Raw genomic sequence first — 20,166 nt, 5'->3', positions numbered from 1 at the left:
TTATTTGACCTAGAATATTCAGATGTACCAATACAGAGTGGTTCTAGGAAGCCCACGAAAATATAACTATTGAGAGCCTGTGAGATGAAGAGAGCACCTATAAGCCACACACAACTGGGAGACATTGGAGCTCCAAACAGACATAGTGATGAGACCACAGTGAACACCCAGGTAATATAGTCGAGGCCCCAGACTGGCTATGCCTTAGGTGTTGGGCTGGTCCATATCAGGAAACAATGTTAAGATGTTCATATTTATACATGGGCAGGGCTTTCTGAGCAAATTGGCACCTGGGTTAATGGGGACTGTAGAAGTAGAAACCTCTAGAGTGACAGAGAATTTTATCTCCCAGAACCATCGGTTTACACTCCAAAGGGTATGTGACAAGGAGCCTTCCACATCTCTCTCTGTCTCTGTCTCTCCTTCTTTCTCCAGAGGGGAGGAGGTGAAGCTGTGCAGCAGCTCCTATAAAAGCTCCAAAATTATGATTTGGGGTTTCCCTCATGCGCTAGAAACCACCCACCATGTACATGTGGGTGTCATTGGCCCTCATCACATAACCCTGTGGGGAAAAATGGAGCATAGGAACTAATGCAAAGATATTCTGTAGGTAAATGATCAGCCTGCATCTGATGCAGAAATCATGTTAGCTGTCAGGCTAAAATCAATATAGATATAAAGCTTTTATTACTCTATGTTTACAGTAAGATTACTTTAGACCTGCCCTAAAAATGCCTAAAAATAAGCCTCAACAGAATCAACCTGATTCTCCAGTAGGTTAACTACCTGACAGAGCAAAACTCAACAATCTTTAAATTAAGAAAACAAAAACCCAGATTTCAATAACATGACATTCACCATGCCCAGAATGCAATAAAAAATGCCAGATAAGTGAGAAAGCAAGAGAACACTATATATATAACATATAAAAACAGGAAAAACAAGTCACTATAAACAGTCCCAGAGATGATACGGATGTTGGAATGTCGGAATGAGTAAATAAGGACTTTAAAACAGCTATTATATATCATATATATTATATATATTACATATTTATATTACTTATAATAAATGTTATATATATTTATAAATAAGAGGGCTATCTTATCTCTGCATCGGATAATTTAGAAACCACCTGAAGCAAAGTCTCAAAAAAGGACTTTTGACACATCAATACCTTAAAATGTTAATTTACTGCCATGAATAGTTATCAGACTCTCGACTATGTATGTGTGAACCCAGTATGAGACTAGGTGTGCAAACAGCCTGCTCACAGGGTCTTAGTTTAAATTTAGTTCAAAAATCTTCCTTTTAGAAAAACTCACACATACACACATGAATAACATTATCCTTTCACTAATGAAAATGAAACTTTATGCTTACAAGAAGAGTACCTGGAAAACTTCCTATGAAGTTCCTTCAGGTTGTTATAAATAAAATCCGTGACAGCATTTATATGAATTATTGTACTTACTGAATTAATGTTTTATATGACTATAGATGCTGTTAGAAGGAGAGAAGACAATAAAATAGGCTGGTAATAACAATAAAAAGTAACTGCCACCCAATAGATTTTTCCTGCCTTTCTCTCCTTCAAAGGTAAAACAAAAGGAATAAAACAAACATGATAAAGGATCCCCAGTTTCCCCACTTCCTTGTACCTTTTCTCTCCTTTCTTTCCTTTTGACTACCACCCCACTTTATGACATTTGACTGGTCAATAAACCACAAGGCTTGCAAAAACTGTCCTTAGAAAGTTCATTCTGATGATTATTGAGTCCTCAAGCAAGAGACATGAAAACAAGAATAACCTACAACTTCCAGAGGTGGTTAAAGTTGAAAACTGCTGCGTATGGTAAACCACAAGGTCACATACTCAACTTGCCAATGTCCTATAAAAGCTCTGACCCTGCAGCAGTCAGAATCACCTGGTTCTCAGGTGCTCCCTGACAACATGTCTGACTGAAGCCTTTAACCTTTACTTGTGTCACTCCAATAATTTTCTCTTGGTAGCAGATCCAACTTAGTAAATTAGAAGATATAATCAAATACATTCTACACACTTTAAAATGCTAGCTTAAAGCAAAACATTTTTAGATTTTATAACTTTACAAAATACTATAAAGATGCACAAGGCATAGAAAAGCTGATTTCAGAGTTCCCACCATGGCGCAGTGGAAACGAATCTGACTAGGAACCATGAGGTTAAAGGTTCGATCTCTGGCCTCACTCAGTGGGTTAAGGATCCGGCATTGCCGTGAGCTGTGGTGTAGGTCACAGATGTGGCTTGTATCTGGCACTGCTGTGGCTCTGGCGTAGGCCGGCAGCAACAGCTCCGATTAGACCCCTAGCCTGGGAACCTCCATATGCTATGGGTGCAGCCCTAAAAAGCCAAAAAGCCAAAAAAAAAAAGAAAGAAAAGAAAATAGTTGATTTCTAACACTTGTTCATCGACAGCTTAAACTTTACAGTTTAAAATCTTACAATTTTACTATGTGAGCAGCAGTAATGAATTGTGATAGACTGATAATTTTGTGGCATCAAATTGTGGTTAAATGTGCAATTTAAATTCTGGTAAAGATTTATATGTGTATCTAAATCCTACATATTTTTTCTTCCAGTTTTATTGAGATATAATTGGCATACAACACTGTATAAGGTACACATCATAACGATTTGACTTGTATACCTCATGAAATGGTTTCCACAATGAGTTCAGTGAATACCCATTTACCTCATGGATACAAAATTAAAGAAAGAGAAATGTATATTTTTCCTTATGATAAGAACACCTAGGATTTACCCTCTTGACAACTTTCATATATAACATAGAGCAGTGTTAATTATACTTATCAAGTTGTACATTACATTCTTAGTACTTATTTATCTGATAACTGGAAGTTTGTACCTTTGACTACCTTCATCCAATTCCCCCTTCTTCCACTTCCTGCCCTCTGCTAACCACAAATCTGATCTCTTTTCCAAGAGGTTTTTCTATTTGTTTTTGAAGTATAAATGACCATATCATTGCCCTACTGCTGTAGATACTGCAGTTCCATATTGTGTGTACCCTGGAACAGACCACACCCAAAACCCTACCCTTGATACACCAACATCTAACAGGAAGGTTTAGTTACAGATTTTTCTTATGACTGAAATTTCTTGGCAAGATCCTTACTAACAAATCAGTATATTAACGTGGAAGTCAGAAACTACTACCAAAAGAATTTTTATTGCTTAAGCCTTTAAATTTCACATTCCAGACATTAAACAGTACAAATGACTTAGTAATGACAAGAAAGAGGACCCTCCAAAACAAGACCACATAGAAAAATCTTTCTATTTGAGGGATCGAATTCTCAAACTTTTTCAATTAAGAACATATAGGTATATTAGATGCTGGAAAAACTGTAGTGAGCAAAAGACACATTCCTCTACCTTTGTCAAGTTTACAATCAAGCAGAGACTAATTTTTTCTTTCTTTCTTTCCTTTCCTTTTTTTTTTTTTTTTTTTGGTCTTTTTAGGGCCACTCCTGCAGCATATAGAGGTTCCCAGGCTAGGGGTCTAATTGGAGCTGTTGCTGCTGGCCTACTCCAGAGCCACAGCAATGCCAAATCCGAGCTGGGTCTGCTCACCACAGCGCCAGGTCCTCAACCCACTGAGCGAGGCCAGTGATCAAACCGGCAACCTCATGGTTCCTAGTTTGATTTGTTTCCTCTGCACCACCATGGGAACTCCAAAGAGAGAATAATTTTTTTTTTTTTTTTGGTCTTTATAGGGCTGCACCCACGGCATATGGAGGTTCCCAGGCTAGGGGTCTAATAGGAGCTGTTGCTGCCGGCCTAGGCCATAGCCACAGCAACGCGGGATCCGAGGCCAGGGACTGAACACGCAACCTCATGGTTCCTAGTCGGATTCATTTCCACTGTGCCAGAAGGGGAACTCTCCCAAAGAGAATAATTTTAAATGAAGGTACAGGAGTTCTCTTCTGGTGCAGTGGATTAAAAATCCAGCATTGTCACTGCAGCAGCTCAGATCGCTACTGTGGTGCAGGTTCAGTCTCTAGCTTGGGGACTTCCACAAGCCATGGGCAAGGTCAAAAGGAATACAAATTTTTAAATAAATGAATAAAATGAAGGTATATAAACTATAAACACTGCAATAACAGTAGAAATATAGGAAGCTATGAAAGCATGTAGCAAGAGTCCACAGTATTTTTCCAACTTTTTAAACCCAATCCATAATGAGAAATGTATTTACACTGTAACCCAGTTCACAAATATCTGTGGTAAAATAATACTCACACATACAAATGCATGCATAGACACACACACGCTGGAAAATTTTCTTGAGACAGTGTTCACCCTTATAATGTGTGACAAACTAATATTTTCTATTCTGTTTTTATTTCTCCAGTCTTGAGCCATTAATTGATTTTAGGATCCTTGTGTGGTTTTGATTCAAAGTCTGAGAATCATAAACTAGTGGTATTTTTAAGTTAGCTTCATGACCTAATGAAGATACAAATTCCTGAGCCCCATCTAAAACTGAAGAGAATCCATGGAAGATGGACCCCAGAGCCCTGCATTTTGTCAGGCTCTCCAGATGATTCTTAGGCATATTAAAGTTTAAGAACCCTCAGTGTCATTTAACCTGAGATATAAAGTATGCTCAGGTGTTATTCAGAGAGAGGACAGAAAAATGTTATTGCCAAAAGCCACAGTAGACACAAAGACTGAGTGTGCAAGGGGAAGCACATTATGTTTAAGGAAGTTCAGTGGACCAGGGCAAGTTCTAGGGCACTATGAAAAGACAATTAGGATGAAGAGGTAAGCATGGTTCATTCTGAAAGTTCTCTCTTCTAGTTAGTTCCATACCACCTCAAGAATAATACATGACTCTGCATCTTTTAGAAGGAATGAAATTTTTTTTTTTTTTTTTTTTTGCTTTTTAGGGCTGCACCCACAGCATATGGACGTTCCCAGGATAGGGGTCCAATAGGAACTACAGCTGCTGGCCTATGCCACAGCCACAGCAATGCCAAATCCGAGCCACGTCTGTGACCTATACCACAGCTCACGGCAATGCCAGATCCTTAACCCACTGAGTGAGGCCAGGGATGGAACCTGCAACGTCATGGTTTCTAGTCAGATTCATTTCCGCTGAGCCACGACGGGAACTCCAAGGAATGAAATTTTTACGCATGCTACAACATGTATGAACTCTGAGGACATTATGCTAAGTGAAATGAGCCAGTCACAAAAAAGACAAATATTGCATGGTTCCACTTATGAGGTAACTAGAGTAGTCAAATTCATAGAAACAGAAAGTAGAATGGTGGTTGCCAGGAGCTTGGGGACAGAGGAATGGTGAATAGTTGTTTAATGGATATAAAGTTTCGGTTTTGCCAGATGAAAAGTCCTACACACCTGAAGACTGGCTGCACAAGGATGTGGATACATTTAAACCCTCTGTGCTGTATACTTTAAAATGGTTAAGATGGTACTTTGATGAGTACTTTACCACAATTACAAAGAAAAAGTACATGAGACTAAGAATCCTAGGCTGATCCTTGACCTTGACTAGTATTTGACTCCTTCCCCAATGATACTGGATTTCTCTCAGTTCTGGAAGTAATAGTAACAATCTCTTTTAGGCAATGAAGGCACTAGAATTATAAATGCATATTTTTTGTTCGTTTGTTAAAAAAATAGCTTGTAAAAACTTTTTACTTTGGAGAATGAAAGAAAAGAGAGACAAAAAAAAGAACCAATTATAACTTAACCTTGTAACAAAGAGCAGAGCTCTGCAAATGTCTCAGTGGAAAAGAGATGAAACACCGTGGGTTTGGGCTACAGATCATAAAATACCTCCTGAGGGCAGCACATATTTATCCCTGACAAATATGTTTGTCTAAAAGCTTTTTGTGAAGGGAAATTTTACATGAAATAGTAACTTCAAAATTAACAAATATCCTCATTTGGGGGTGCCAGAACGCAATGGTTCCCACATCTAGCACTGAGCTGCACATCAGAATTCTCTGAGAAGCCTTAAAAAAACACAGATCCCTAGCCCCACTCCAAATCTACTGGAGCAGGTTACCCAGCAGTGAAACAAGGACTATGTATTTCTAAAGCTACCAAGAATATTTTTATTTGTAGCCTATTTGGGTAAGTCAAAGTTAAGGTCAATTATGAGAATGGCTGCCTGAAAATATGCTCTTACCTCTTTCTACCCTCTCAAAATCTCTTTGAAATGGCTGAACATAAAAGTATGAAAACATCCATAGCAATACTAGAAAACCAGGAAGAGTTCCATCAGCAGACCAGAACACTAAGGAATTTCTAGAAGATATAAAGCAGATGGAATCAGTAAAACCCCAAATTGCTAAAGAGCCTAAAACGAACAGGATCATTGTTAAGTAAGTGTTGCAGGCAGAACCTCAGAATATTCCCTAGGATCATAGCTAGAAAGTGCTGCCAGCAGATGTGGGTCATTTGTCCAGTAATTACTGGAGGGTTTGGTAACAATTTGCCACCCTCTCACTCTCAAAGCAGCTGACTCCTGAATTGTCCCCAGGTTGAAAATGCTGAGAGAAGAAGGGCTGTGCTTTGGGTAAGCACATTGGGCCAGAATGTAAAGAGAGCTGCCCTTCCCAGAAAGCAAGTTTCTTGTGCACATCATACAAGAATGTCCAACTGGGTAGATATAATTCCTCCTCCATCCTCTGCAGACAGAGATCTTATAATTTGTGTTCACAGTGGTTTTCTAACTCGTGTTGAGGAAACAAATTCATCCAGATTCTCATTTATAAATATGAACTGCCAACCACAAATCATGAAAGGAAAGAATGAGGGAAGGAAAGAAGGGATTTTGTTTTGTTTAAAGAACAAATACGGGTAACAAGGGGGAAAAGTAAATTCTAAAAAACAAAGAAAACTTTATCTCATTCATAAAACAAGAATAAGCCATTAGAAAATAATTGCATACCCATCAAATTACCCATGACATTTTTCACAGAACTAGAACAAACAATCCAAACATTTCTATGGAACCACAAAAGACCCAGAATCGCCAAAGCAATCCTGAGAAACAAAAACCAAGCAGGAGGCATAACTCTCCCAGACTTCAAGAAATACTACAAAGCCACAGTCATCAAAACAGTGTGGTACTGGTACCAAAAGAGACAGACAGACCAATGGAACAGAAAAGAGAACCTGGAAACAAACCCTGAAGCCGATGGTCAATTAATCTTTGACAAAGGAGGCAAGAACATAAAATGGGAAAAAGAAAGTCTATTCAGCAAGCATTGCTGGATAACCTGGACAGATGCATGCAAAGCAATGAAACTAGAACATACCCTCACACCATGCACAAAAATAAACCCCAAATGGCTGAAAGACTTAAATATAAGAAAAGACACCATCAAACTCCTGGAAGACAACATAGGCAAAACACTCTCTGACATCAACCTCATGAATATTTTCTCAGCTCAGTCTCCCAAAGCAATAGAAATTAGAGCAAAAATAAACCCATGGGACCTCATCAAACGGAAAAGCTTTTGCACAGCAAAGGAAACCCAAAAGAAAACAAAAAGACAACTTACAGAATGGGAGAAAATAGTTTCAAATGATGCAACCAACAAGGGCTTAATCTCTAGAATATATAAACAACTTATACAACCCAACAGCAAAAAAGCCAATCAAGCAATGGAAAAATGGGCAAAAGACCTGAATAGACATTTCTCCAAGGAAGATATACAGATGGCCAGCTAACACATGAAAAAATGCTCAACATTGCTGATCATAAGAGAAATGCAAATCAAAACTACCATGAGATACCACCTCACACCAGTCAGAATGGCCCTCATTAATAAATCCACAAATAACAAGTGCTGGAGGGGCTGTAGAGAAAGGGGAACCCTCCTGCACTGCTGGTGGGAATGTAAACTGGTACAGCCACTATGGAGAACAGTTTGGAGATATCTTAGAAATCCATACATAGAACTTCCATATGAACCCGCAATCCCACTCTTGGGCATCTATCTGGACAAAACTCTACTTAAAAGAGACACGTGCACCCGCATGTTCATTGCAGCCCTAGTCACAATAGCCAGGACATGGAAACAACCCAAATGTCCATCGACAGAGGATTGGATTCGGAAGATGTGGTATATATACACAATGGAATACTACTCAGCTATAAAAAAGAATGACATAATGCCATTTGCAGCAACATGGATGGAACTAGAGAATCTCATACTGAGTGAAATGAGTCAGAAAGACAAAGACAAATACCATATGATATCACTTAGAACTGGAATCTAATATCCAGCACAAATGAACATCTCTACAGAAAAGAAAATCATGGACTTGGAGAAGAGACTTGTGGCTGCCTGATGGGAGAGGGAGGGAGTGGGAGGGATCAGGACCTTTGGGTTATCAAACACAACTTAGGATAGATTTACAAGGAGATCCTGCTGAGTAGCATTGAGAACTATATCTAGATACTCATAATGCAACAGAACAAAGGGTGGGGAAAAAAATGTAATGTATACATGTAAGGATAACTTGATCCCCTTGCTGTACAGTGGGAAAATAAAATTAAAAAATATATATATAAAAATATCAAAAAAAAAGAAAAGAATTGCAGACACTTAGAAGGTAAGATCGTGAGAGCCAGGAAAAACGAATCAAGCAGACAACAGCACCTCAGAAGAGCTGAACAATGGAATGAGCATGTCTGAAGAATGAATTAGATATAAATGATTCTCTTGATTAAGCATAGAATATTTCTCTCAGGATGATCATTATAAAATATATTTGGCAGGTCCTTCTAGCATTCCATGGGCTGGAGGAAGGCCTGGGGCTAGTTCAGGAGTAGGGGAGGAGGAGGGCAAGGATCTCACTGCAGGTCCCCAGAAGGTGGACCTAGTGAGTCCACTCTGAGCCTCTGCATCACCTTTGCCCAGGTGGTGCCCTTGTCTGGAATGTCCAAGTATCCTTCACTTTACTAAGGTCCACTCCACTTAGAGCTCAGCCCAGGGGTCATCTGCCTCTGGAAAGGGTTCCTTTACCTTCCTTCCCCAAACTGACTTACATTTTCCTAGTATCCTTGCATATTACAACAACTAAGATTAATTCACCATATTACAATCATTTATTCATGTCTCTGTCTTCCTCACACTCTGAGGAATATTTTAACCAGAGGCACTGGTTCTATTCAGATACATAGATGTGCATATATGTCATTCATTCTCTAAATATATCCTGCATGCCTGCAAGTTAAACTAAATGCACTGATCTAATATCTGCAGGAAAGTATATAAAAATGGTTCTGTCCACCAAGGCTACAGGTCAACCCACCGTTAAATATAGGTACCTATTTATCCTAAGCTGGAGCTCCCCGAATTCAGTAGGTAGCCATCACATTTTGGAAATTTCTGAATTTCTACCAGGTAATAGTTTATGCAAATAGACCTCTAAGAATCCAACAACATGGTCAAAATCTAGGAAGCCCTACAATATAACAGTCAATACATTTTTATTGCCCCATAATGGATATGCAGTTGGATATTTTCATTTGCTGGATGCTATGAGAGTTACCCAGAGAAAGGTGCTTTCACTTTCATACTGATGTTTCTACTCTTCTTCTTTGTTACTCCTGAGCCACTGAACAATAAAACTGAGCAACTCCAGGACTATAGCAGGACACTTGGGACATGAAAGAATACCATAGTTATCATTACAGATAATCTGGTATCCCAGCTGAGTTATTTGTGTCTTGAGTAAAGTTCACAGTAATGTTTTCAAGGCTTGCACACTCCAATTTTCCCCCCAGATCCAATATGTTCTCTATACCATCTCCTGGACCACATGCACTAAATAGGAACAGAGCAAAAATGTACTTGACCTCAAAAGCAGACCATCTGGAAGCACTAGAGAAGGGTAATGGGCTAAGCCTATGTAGAAACACAGAGAAAGTGATCAGTAAGAATTGTTCACATCCTTCTATCTCAATTTCCTAAGAAATCATACTTTTGAAAGAAAGTTATAAATATTAATCCTGTTAATTATATCTTTATTTTGCTGTGTATGTGAAACTCCTTTTCTGATTGGGAGGAAAATTCCCTAAATATTAAATTTCCAAATAATTAAGAGCAACTCCCTACAGATTTCAAGTATTCTGGGAAACTGGGAACGTCACAATCCCTGTACACCCAAATTTACATCTCTGTTTAGGCTACTCCTATAAATAAGACAAGAAGCAAAATTAATAAGTTCCACCATGGGCTGGGGAAATGAAGGGTTTGCATCACCTTAAACAGCTAATATTGTGAGACATGAAAAACAACATACTGTGAGAATGAGAAACTACCTTCTCAAAGCAGTTGTTAATGGCATTTAGGTAGACATTCCCTAAAGAAAACTGAGTGTCCCTTCAATTGCCATTTAAAATAAATCTTACCTCACCAACAAGATGGAAAGGCAGCTGGAACAGCATTCAACATAAACTGAAAATAATACTAACAGTCTTTCAGAAAACGTCAACATTTTTTCCACAGAAAGGAGAGAAAGACTAAGGATAATTTAAAAAAAATAATGCTATCTGCAGAATTCACCATTGGAATTAAAAAATTTTTTTAATTACAGTTGATTTACAATGTTCTGTCAATTTCTGCTATACAGCAAAGTGACCCAGTTATAACATATATATGCACATTCTTTTTCTCGCATTATCCTCCATCATGTTCCAACACAAGTGATTAGATATAGTTCCCTGTGCTATACAGAAGGATCTCATTGCTTATTCACACCAAATGCAAGAGTTTGCATCTACCAATCCCAAACTTCCAGTCCATCCCACTTCTTTCCACCTTCCCCTTGGCAACCACAAGTCTGTTCTCCATGTCCATGAGTTCGTTTTTTTCTGTAGATAGGCTCATTTGTGCCATATATTAGACTCCAGATATAAATTATATCATATGGCATTTGTCTTTCTCTTTCTGACTTACTTCACTTTAATCTCAACCTTTTAGAGATATAGGGTTGTAGGGTTAACCTAAGAAAAAGATGTGGACAGAAAATGTGCAAAAGCACAGCTGGTTTTTAATCAGAAGCACAGACCCAGAACTCAGGAAGAGATGTGCTCTGAACTCTTTTATACTTAGTTCTTGCCCTGCTATAAAAGTGGGTTCAAAGAACGGTCTTAGAGTGAAACCAAAGAACTGAGAGGCAAGGGGGAAGGAGAAGGAGAGAATTAGGGAAGGACCGCTACTCTTTCTGCATTGAAAAGTCTGACTGCACATTTCAGCTCCAGTTCTGAAGCTTTCCACATTGACAATGAGTGAGACATCATCACAAAAGAAACAAAGATATATTTCAAATTTTTGGAAAACAAAATTTATACACTGACATATTCTAATATACAGTCTCTTAGCTGCATTAGTTCTCTAAACAGGGATACCGCATAAGAAGTTATGGAATAATTAGCAAGTGCCTTAGTGACAAATATAGCCTGTTATATCAAAATTGCTTAGTAGCTATACAGATCGTAGATGGCAATTTAAAATTCTAATTCAACTGACTGATGAAGTAAGTGTCAAACAAAGGACAGCAAAATACATTTTAAAATTTCCACATACATGTTTTACAAAGGAGTAACTCTAAAGTATAATTATAAAAAGCGTATACTATACTAAGTTCATCATTTTAGCCTTAGAGGTACTAATACATACCAAAGCTTTGTTTTTCCACAAAGAACTTTGTCACAGACAGCATTATCCTTTTCCAATTTAAAACCCTGTATGTCATGAAAATTCTCCTAGGTATTTACAATCTTAATATAAAGCACTAGAAACCACAAAATCAAGTTATTAATAAATGACTAGTTGGGAGTTTCCACTTACGTAGATATATTGTTGAAGCTGAGAAACAGACGTTGGAGGCAGGGCAAATTATCCACATCTCTCTAAAAGGAAACAGAAAGCAAAAATTTATCAGCTGAAAGAAAAATATATATTATAAAATGTCTTCTTGCTCAGCTGTTGAAATATATAGTCATTTCTGTTTACTGCAACCTTGCTAAACCATTGATTTCTACTGGACATTGAGCTCCATTCTTCTCCACTGCAGATTAAATGGGAGTGTTTCAGTACATCCGCAGAACAAGCTGCACCACTTGCAAGGTAAAAAGCACTGAAGAGAACAGAGGGAGATGCTGCTGCTAGCCTCTTCAAGCATGCTTTTGGGAAAGAAGCCAAAATGCTACTTCAGCATTTCAACTGTAGCACAAATACAGTATGATCAAACATTTGTTAAAAATCATTTTAAAAAGAAAACTATTCAAATGCTTTACATTTTAAATTTATGCCATCAGCTTTCCAAACAATACTGAACGTCAAAGCTCTTTACCTCACTATTCTCAAACCCACGGAAATATACCACTCAGTTACAAATGAACCAATACTGACATCCCCTATAACACTGAAAGTAGATCACGACTGTCAATGAAGGGCACCATAAGGGTAATTTCCGATCTAAGCAAGAAACAGAGATTCTTAAAATTGGACATCTATGCTGTTCTGTTGAGGTACAGCACCCCAGAGCAAAACAGTGCTGTATAAACAGAATTACCCTTAGCAAACACTGAAGTGTTCTGGTCCAAATAATTTTAAAAATCACAGAGTTACCTAATTTCATTAAGTGAAAACTATGACATATTCTGGAGTACCAGAATCTTAAGAGGATGCTTAATAAATGCTAAGTCTACAACCTCATTTATCACCTGAGTTTTAAAAAGTAAACAGTTGAGGTTGTCACAGGGGCAGAGTGGGAATGTGACCCAGGATACACACTGTCCCACATGCATACAGAACCAAGAGGGTACAAGATTCCAGTTATCCTGACTTCCAATGCTCTGGTCTTTAAAGTACTACACACACTGATACTCCTCATATTAAATGTTTTTCATTTTTAAGGGCAAAATTATTTATAATAATTCCTAGTTAAATGAGGTTGAATGACGCTAATCTCATCTCCAAATGTATATACATTTTACATATCGTGACTAATATTTAAACTCAATCAAAACATGTTTTACTGTTTCCATAAGTCATCATCTTTTTTCCTCCCTCCTTTACTTCCTCCCTTTTAAAACTACGATTCCCAAGACCCAATAAAATTTTTAGGCAATGCATTAAAAGTACAGGTAAGCACAGCTTTTCCAAAAACTGTTCATTTATTTATTTTTAAAAGCTTGTTATACATAGAAAATATTAAAGTGATAGAATTGTGCAGATCCATGCCTCACTGGTTTTTGAGAGGACATAGGAGAAATGAATCTGGTTTAAGACATTCTCCTACACAGCCTCCCTTGTATACCATTCTTCAACCTTCTCTCTTACCTAATCTGGGTAAGTGAATACAGCTACCAATGATCAAAACACGGCCTCAGTATACCATTCATCTGGCATTACCATTCTCAGGCCCAGCCCAGAAAAGCCTATCCCACAAATATGAGTTAGTGAGTTTTAGCACTTTGCAACCATGGTCAGGGAATAAGTCTTTAGAAAACAGGAAGGCAGCCAAATTCTTCTCAGTGGGTGATAGGCTTTCCATGTTGGCAAACATCTTGAATCATCTCCACCAGCTACCTCTCTTTGATATTTCCATAAATGAGAATGGAGTAGGGGAGGGGATGGGTGATAGACTGGTCATAGGGCTCTTTTTGTTCCAGGGCCCTAATTTCCAAAGGAAATGGTAGCTTTCTTCCTATCTGGTCTCTAGAAGTTTGGAGTTGCAGAAAATTGAAAGCCCTCTGTGTACTCTTGAGAAATCTCTTCTCCTAAATTCTTCCTGGAATCAGTCTGAGATATTTCTGGGCACAAGCACTGTTTGCTGACATTTAACTGAGAGAAACTGAGAAGCAATAGCCTGAATCTCCTTCAAATTAAGGCACCTTAAAAAAGTACATTTGTCTCTTCAGCCTCAGCCTACTACCTTCAAAGATTACAGACACAGGTACCTTTCGAGACATAAATTTTACAATTAAAATATAAACTCAAATTATATCAAGGTATAATTTGTGAAAAAAACAAACTTTGTTTTTAAAGTCTGTTTGATTACAGTATTTTGTATCTATCTTCATTTAAAAGACAAAACTTTACCAAAAGTTCTTTATCAAATTTTCAAATTATTAACAATCATTACCTGATAGAGCTATACAAAAAATCTTCACAAGTTGAAAAACTAGAATTCAATTACATATATCCCCAAATAATTTTAGTAGATAGCCTTTCCAGAATTTTAAAAAGCAAAATAATTTCCCACAATCATTTTTGTTATTCCAAATTTCATTTCTATAAGAAAATTATAACTTTAATTTTTGTAGCAATTCTAAGATATATTTTATAATGAATTCTTAGTGTTACAATAGACAAAAACATCCTATTTATCCTATCATTTTATTATATCTATGCATTTTATTTACAAAAAAAATTGCTGAAAGCTACTAGAAGATGGCCCCTCAAACACAAGCAAGTAAGCCAAAGATGTACACACATAAGATCCAAGAAATTGATTCACTACTGGAGGGAGGCAAGAGAAATTCAAGGATGTCATCTCTATAGCAGCCTTAAGGGCAATCAGTCTATATTAGAGACAGAGGACAGAAGGCTCTAGAAGGGGCCCAAGACAGAAAATTAATACATATAGTACCTGAGATCTTTGCCTATACTGAGAGAACTTTCAGAGTTCTGTTGAGGAGTTTGGACATGAATAAATGTATTTAAATAGAACCCTCAATTAACAGGAGAAATGAGATAGTTATTAACGCCAGAGAAAACAAAAGTTTAATACGATGGTCCAATATTCACTTTGAAAAGTTCATCTTGCTGTGCTGGACAATCCTACTCTACTATGTTATAAATTCCTCAATCTGAAGCTGCTGCACTTGAAGACCCACCTTAAACCAGACCCTCAAGAAATCTCAATAATAAAAATCTTTCCTGGACCCTTAAAGACATGACTAAAGCTGTATCAAAGAAATGTGTTCTTCTTGCCAGTAAGCAATAATTTCAGCTTTTCTTTATTAGGAGGTTATTCTGATGCTATGTGGGGGGAGGCAGCATTCAACAATCAGCTTATCCAAAAAATATAATTATTTTGGAATGATGAGGAAAGGAGAAATAGGGAGTTAAAGATAACTTAAGAAAGCTAAATCCTCATAAATTTGAGAAGCCAACACATTTATTCCATTGTTAAGTGTTAAACCCTCCCAACAATTCTTTTCTGAAAGTAACTATGCCACAGGCAGTGAAACTATTGCAAAAAGGCAATAACGTTAACATACCTAAGAAAAGAAGATGAAGTTAAAATATTTACATATAAGGGAATATTTATAGCTCATCTCTTAACCTACTCTTAGTGTTAAATTTATTACAGTTAACACAATTCTAGGAATCACATTTAAAACATGTTTTGAAGTAAGATTCAAACTATTTTATATTTTTAAAAATATAATCCTTTAAAATGGACTTAAAAAGTACTTACTGCAAAATCATTGAGAGAATTATAATTCTTTATTTTTCAAAAGAATAATGACCTGTCATTTGAGAAACATGCTTGTCCTACTCATCTCAGACACTGTTTTCCATAGTCCTAAACTTCACAAAAGAACTAAATGATTCAACAATCTGACCATGTGTAGAATATCTATTACTGGAGCTATTTTTAGAGCAGCCTCCTGTGGAGGAATTAGGAAGGAGAAGGGTGAAGAGATAGAGGCTTTGGCATGCATCAAGGAGGGCAAAGATGACTATAACAAAACTACAGCTACTCTCATTTTGTTACCTATTCTGTTATACAAAAAAATCAGAGTAAAAATATGTAGGGGTAATTATTTTGATTTTGAGAACTAAACATATTTATTAGCAAACATTGAATAGGTCTGAAAAAAAAGAAAAAAGATTACTTCTTATAAAAAGTTCATTAAATTAATTCTAAAATAACTACTTGCTATAGCCATCACTCTGTAACACAGACACATATTATATTAGGAATAATACATGTAAGCCATGATACCAACAAATCTAATTATACATTTATAGGCCATGAAAAAAGTCCATTATCTGCCTCTATTATTCAAAGGCATGTGCATATCTGCTTTTTATTTTTATTTATTTTATTTTATTTTATTTTTTGTCTTTTTGCTATTTCTTTGAGCCACTCCCGAGGCATATGGAGGTTCCCAGGCTAGGGGTCCAATCGGAGCTGTAGCTGCCAGCCTACGCCAGAGCCACAGCAACGCGGGATCTGAGCCGTGTCTGCGACCCATACCACAGCTCACGGCAACGCCGGATCGTTAACCCACTGAGCAAGGGCAGGGACCGAACCCGCAACTTCATGGTTCCTAGTCGGATTCGTTAACCACTGCGCCACGACAGAAACTCCCATATCTGCTTTTTATATTTATTTACTACACATTATATAGTAATAGACATCCATCTAGCTGCAAGCTACTCATTCAGACTGATTTTCTTCTATACACTGTTGTAATCCCCCCCAAAACAAAAGAGAACTAAAAACAAAGTAGGCACTCATGCTCTGACTACAGAGAATTCCAGTCTTTATAATCTAGAACCAGTAGATATAATAAACACAAGGAAAAATAGAAAAAGCCTCAACTTCATAATTACAGGCCTTTCCTCATTTGAATCTGTAGTTCAAGTTTACATCACAAATATAATCTAATAAGACTCCTTATAAAAAATGGTCCCTGACATTCATCATCCTACCACTCCAGGCAAAACTCACTGGAAAGACACAAACTCAACCCCAACTTTAAACCATTTGGACTATCCCCAAGTGAGTAACCTAAGAAATAAAAATTACCATGAGCAAGATTTCAGGCAACAAATGTAGAATTACCAAAAAATTAAGAAAATACAATAACTTGATAAAGACTATGGAATATCTATGTTTAAAATTATTAGAGAAAAAAATGAATCAAAAAAAGAAATGTTATGAATAAAGAAGGCATTTATTAAAAAAAAAAAACCCATGCAGAACTTCTAGAAACAAAAAATGTGGTCATATTAAAAACTCAATGGATGGATTGAAAATCAGATTAGACAAAACTGAGGAGAAAGTGACTGGAAGATAGCATTAAAGACATAAAAGTAGGAGTTCCCGTCGTGGCGCAGTGGTTAACGAATCCGACTAAGAACCATGAGGTTGCGGGTTCGATCCCTGCCCTTGCTCAGTGGGTTAACGATCCAGCGTTGCCGTGAGCTGTGGTGTAGGTTGCAGACGCGGCTCGGATCCCGCATTACTGTGGCTCTGGCGTAGACCGGTGGCTACAGTTCCGATTGGACCCCTAGCCTGGGAACCTCCATATGCCGCGGGAGCGGCCCAAGAAATATCAAAAAAAAAAAAAGACATAAAAGTAATGCAGAAATGTAGCAGAGAAAAATAAGAATGATGGAAATTTTAAGAAACAAAGAGTAGAACAAGAAGGTCCATACCATGTCTAGCAGGTGTTTAAGAAGAAGAAAGAGAGAAAGTGGGAGGAGGTGATATTTAAAAATATAAAGACTCAGGAGTTCCCGTTGTGGCGCAGTGGTTAACGAATCTGACTAGGAACCATGAGATTGCGGGTTCAATCCCTGCCCTTGCTCAGTGGGTTAACAATCCGGCGTTGCCGTGAGCTGTGGTGTAGGTCGCAGACACGGCTCAGATCCCACGTTGCTGTGGCTCTGGCGTAGGCTGGCAGCTACAGCTCCGATTGTACCCCTAGCCTGGGAACCTCCATATGCTGCAGGAGCAGCCCAACAAATGGCAAAAGACAAAAAAAAAAAAAAAAAGAGTAAAAATATAAAGACTCAGAATGTCCCCAAAATTAGTGAAAGAAATGAATCTGTAGATTCATAGAACACACAGAATATTAGGTTTGCTAATGAAATTACCACACGATCAAATCTAAGATACCATCTCACTATTATTTTATGTAACACTTGGTAAAAATAAACTGATGATTAACAACAAAACTTTTGAGTTCCCATCGTGGCTCAGTGGTTAATGAACCCGACTAGTTTCCATGTGGATGCATGTTTGATCCCTGGTCTTGCTCAGTGGGTTAAGGATCTGGCATTGCCATGAGCTGTGGTGTAGGTCACAGACATGGCTCAGATCTCTCATCGCTGTGGCTGTGGCATAGGCCTGCAGCTACAGCTCTGATTTGACCCTTAGCCTGGGAACCTCCATATGCTGTAGGTGTGGCCCTAAAAAGACAAAAGACCAAAAAAAAAAAAAGTCTCTGAGAATTTTTATTTCATTATTATGAAAGAACTCTTTTAGATTTACTTAATCATATTTTAACCAAGCATCATTCTTATTCACACATAAAAAGCTAGTATTACAAAGCTAGATAAGTTAGAGAGTATAGTATTGGCATAATGGTAGACAAATAGATGGAAGAGAATAGAAGGCCCAAGGAGTTCCTAGTGGAAATGAATCCAACTAGCATCCATAAGGATTCGGATTTGATCCCTGGCTTTGCTCTGTAGGTCAGGGATCTGGCGTTGCAGAGAGCTGTGGTGTAGGTCACAAACATAGCTCGGATCCTGCATTGCTGTGGCTGTGGCACAGGTTGGCAGCTGTAGCTCCAATTTGACACCCAGCCTAGGAAACCCCATACATTGCAGGTGCAGCCCTAAAACAAACAAACAAACAAAAAAAAGAATATAAGGTCCAAAATATAAATAAATAAATAAATATTCATCTAATTATAACTCAATTTTGAGAAAGAAACCAATTTAATTCAATGGGGAGAGCAAGGTCTTCTGAATAAAATGTGATAAATACCTATCCCTATTTGGGAAAAATGAACCATGATCGCTATACCTCACAACATAAACAACTTAAAAAAATTTTTATGTCCAATAACTAATTTATTTTTTTAATTTTATTATAGTTGACTTACAATGTTCTGTCAATTTCTGCTGTACAGCAAAGTGACCTAGTCATTCACATACATATATATAAGCACACACATACACACACACACACATTCTTTTTTTCACATTATCCTCCATCCTGTTGCATCACAAGTGATTAGATATAGACCTCTGTGCTGTACAACAGAATCTCATTGCTTATCCACTCCAAATGCAATAGTTTGCACCTACTAACCCCCGAAATCCCAGTCCAACCCACTCCCTCTCCCTCCCCCTTGGCAACTGCAAGACTGTTCTCCATGTCCATGAATTTGTTTTCTTTCTGTAGATAGGTTCGTTTTGTGCCTACATTGGATTCCAGATATAAGTGATATCATATGGTATTTATCTTTACCTTTCTGACTTACTTAAAAATATGGAATGCTTCAAGAATTTGCATGTCATCCTTACTCAGAGGCCATGCTAATCTTCTCTGTATTATTCTAATCTTAGTATATATGCTGCTGAAGCAAGCACCACAAACTTATAAACATATTTAAATAAAATGCATACTTCTAAAGATGTACTGTTTTAAAGAAGAGAGAATAAAAACATGAACACAAATTTATTTATTTATTTATTTTTGCTTTTTAGGGCCACACCCACGGCATACAGAGATTCCCAGGCAAGGGGTCGAATCGGGACTGTAGCCGCCAGCCTACACCACAGCCACAGCAATGCGGGATCCAAGCCACGTCTGCAACCTACACCACAACTCACGGCAATGCCAGATCCTTAACCCACCGAGCGACACCAGGGATTGAACCCACAACCTCACGGTTACTGGTCGGATTTGTTTCTGCCGTGCCACAACAGGACCTTCCCAAACACAAAAATATTTTAAATGAACCAATAGAACTTCTGGGAAATAAAAATATAATAATTTAAACTTCATGGAAGTCTTAAATGGTGGCTTAGGTGTTGCTCATGAGAAACATGGTGAGCTGACAGACCTGAAGGAATTATCCAGAAAGCAACATTGAGACAGATAATGTGATGGAAAATCAAAAAGAACATATGTAAAGGGAGCTGTAAAATCCATTTAATCAATATTCCAGAGAATTGGGGATGATTTGGGGGTGAACAGCTGACCTTTCAATCAAAGCTGACGTCTCAACTTAGAAAGCAGTGAACACATAACTTCTACCTTCAAATTACTGAGGAAAAATAG

At 37.6% G+C, this 20,166-nt stretch overlaps 1 protein-coding gene and 1 non-coding gene across 3 annotated transcripts in view; both read right to left on the bottom strand.

Annotated features, from left to right (window-relative positions):
• Positions 1 to 20,166, bottom strand: part of LRRC49 (leucine rich repeat containing 49) — a 145,357-nt gene that overhangs the window by 80,129 nt on the left and 45,062 nt on the right. For both annotated transcript variants that reach the window (XM_047767200.1, XM_047767201.1), the window contains one exon: positions 11,910 to 11,971. In XM_047767200.1, coding sequence (XP_047623156.1) covers positions 11,910 to 11,971 — 62 coding nt within the window. The remainder of the gene's footprint in view (positions 1 to 11,909; positions 11,972 to 20,166) is intronic.
• LOC125121644 (U6 spliceosomal RNA) lies at positions 19,366 to 19,472 on the bottom strand. Its single transcript, XR_007133531.1, has one exon. It is a non-coding gene; the product is annotated as a U6 spliceosomal RNA (small nuclear RNA).

This window comes from Phacochoerus africanus, chromosome 2 (genome assembly GCF_016906955.1).
Source record: "Phacochoerus africanus isolate WHEZ1 chromosome 2, ROS_Pafr_v1, whole genome shotgun sequence".
NCBI lineage: Eukaryota > Metazoa > Chordata > Mammalia > Artiodactyla > Suidae > Phacochoerus > Phacochoerus africanus.
Note: the sequence above shows the minus strand (reverse complement) of the source record. Positions and strands in the feature narration are given on the sequence as shown.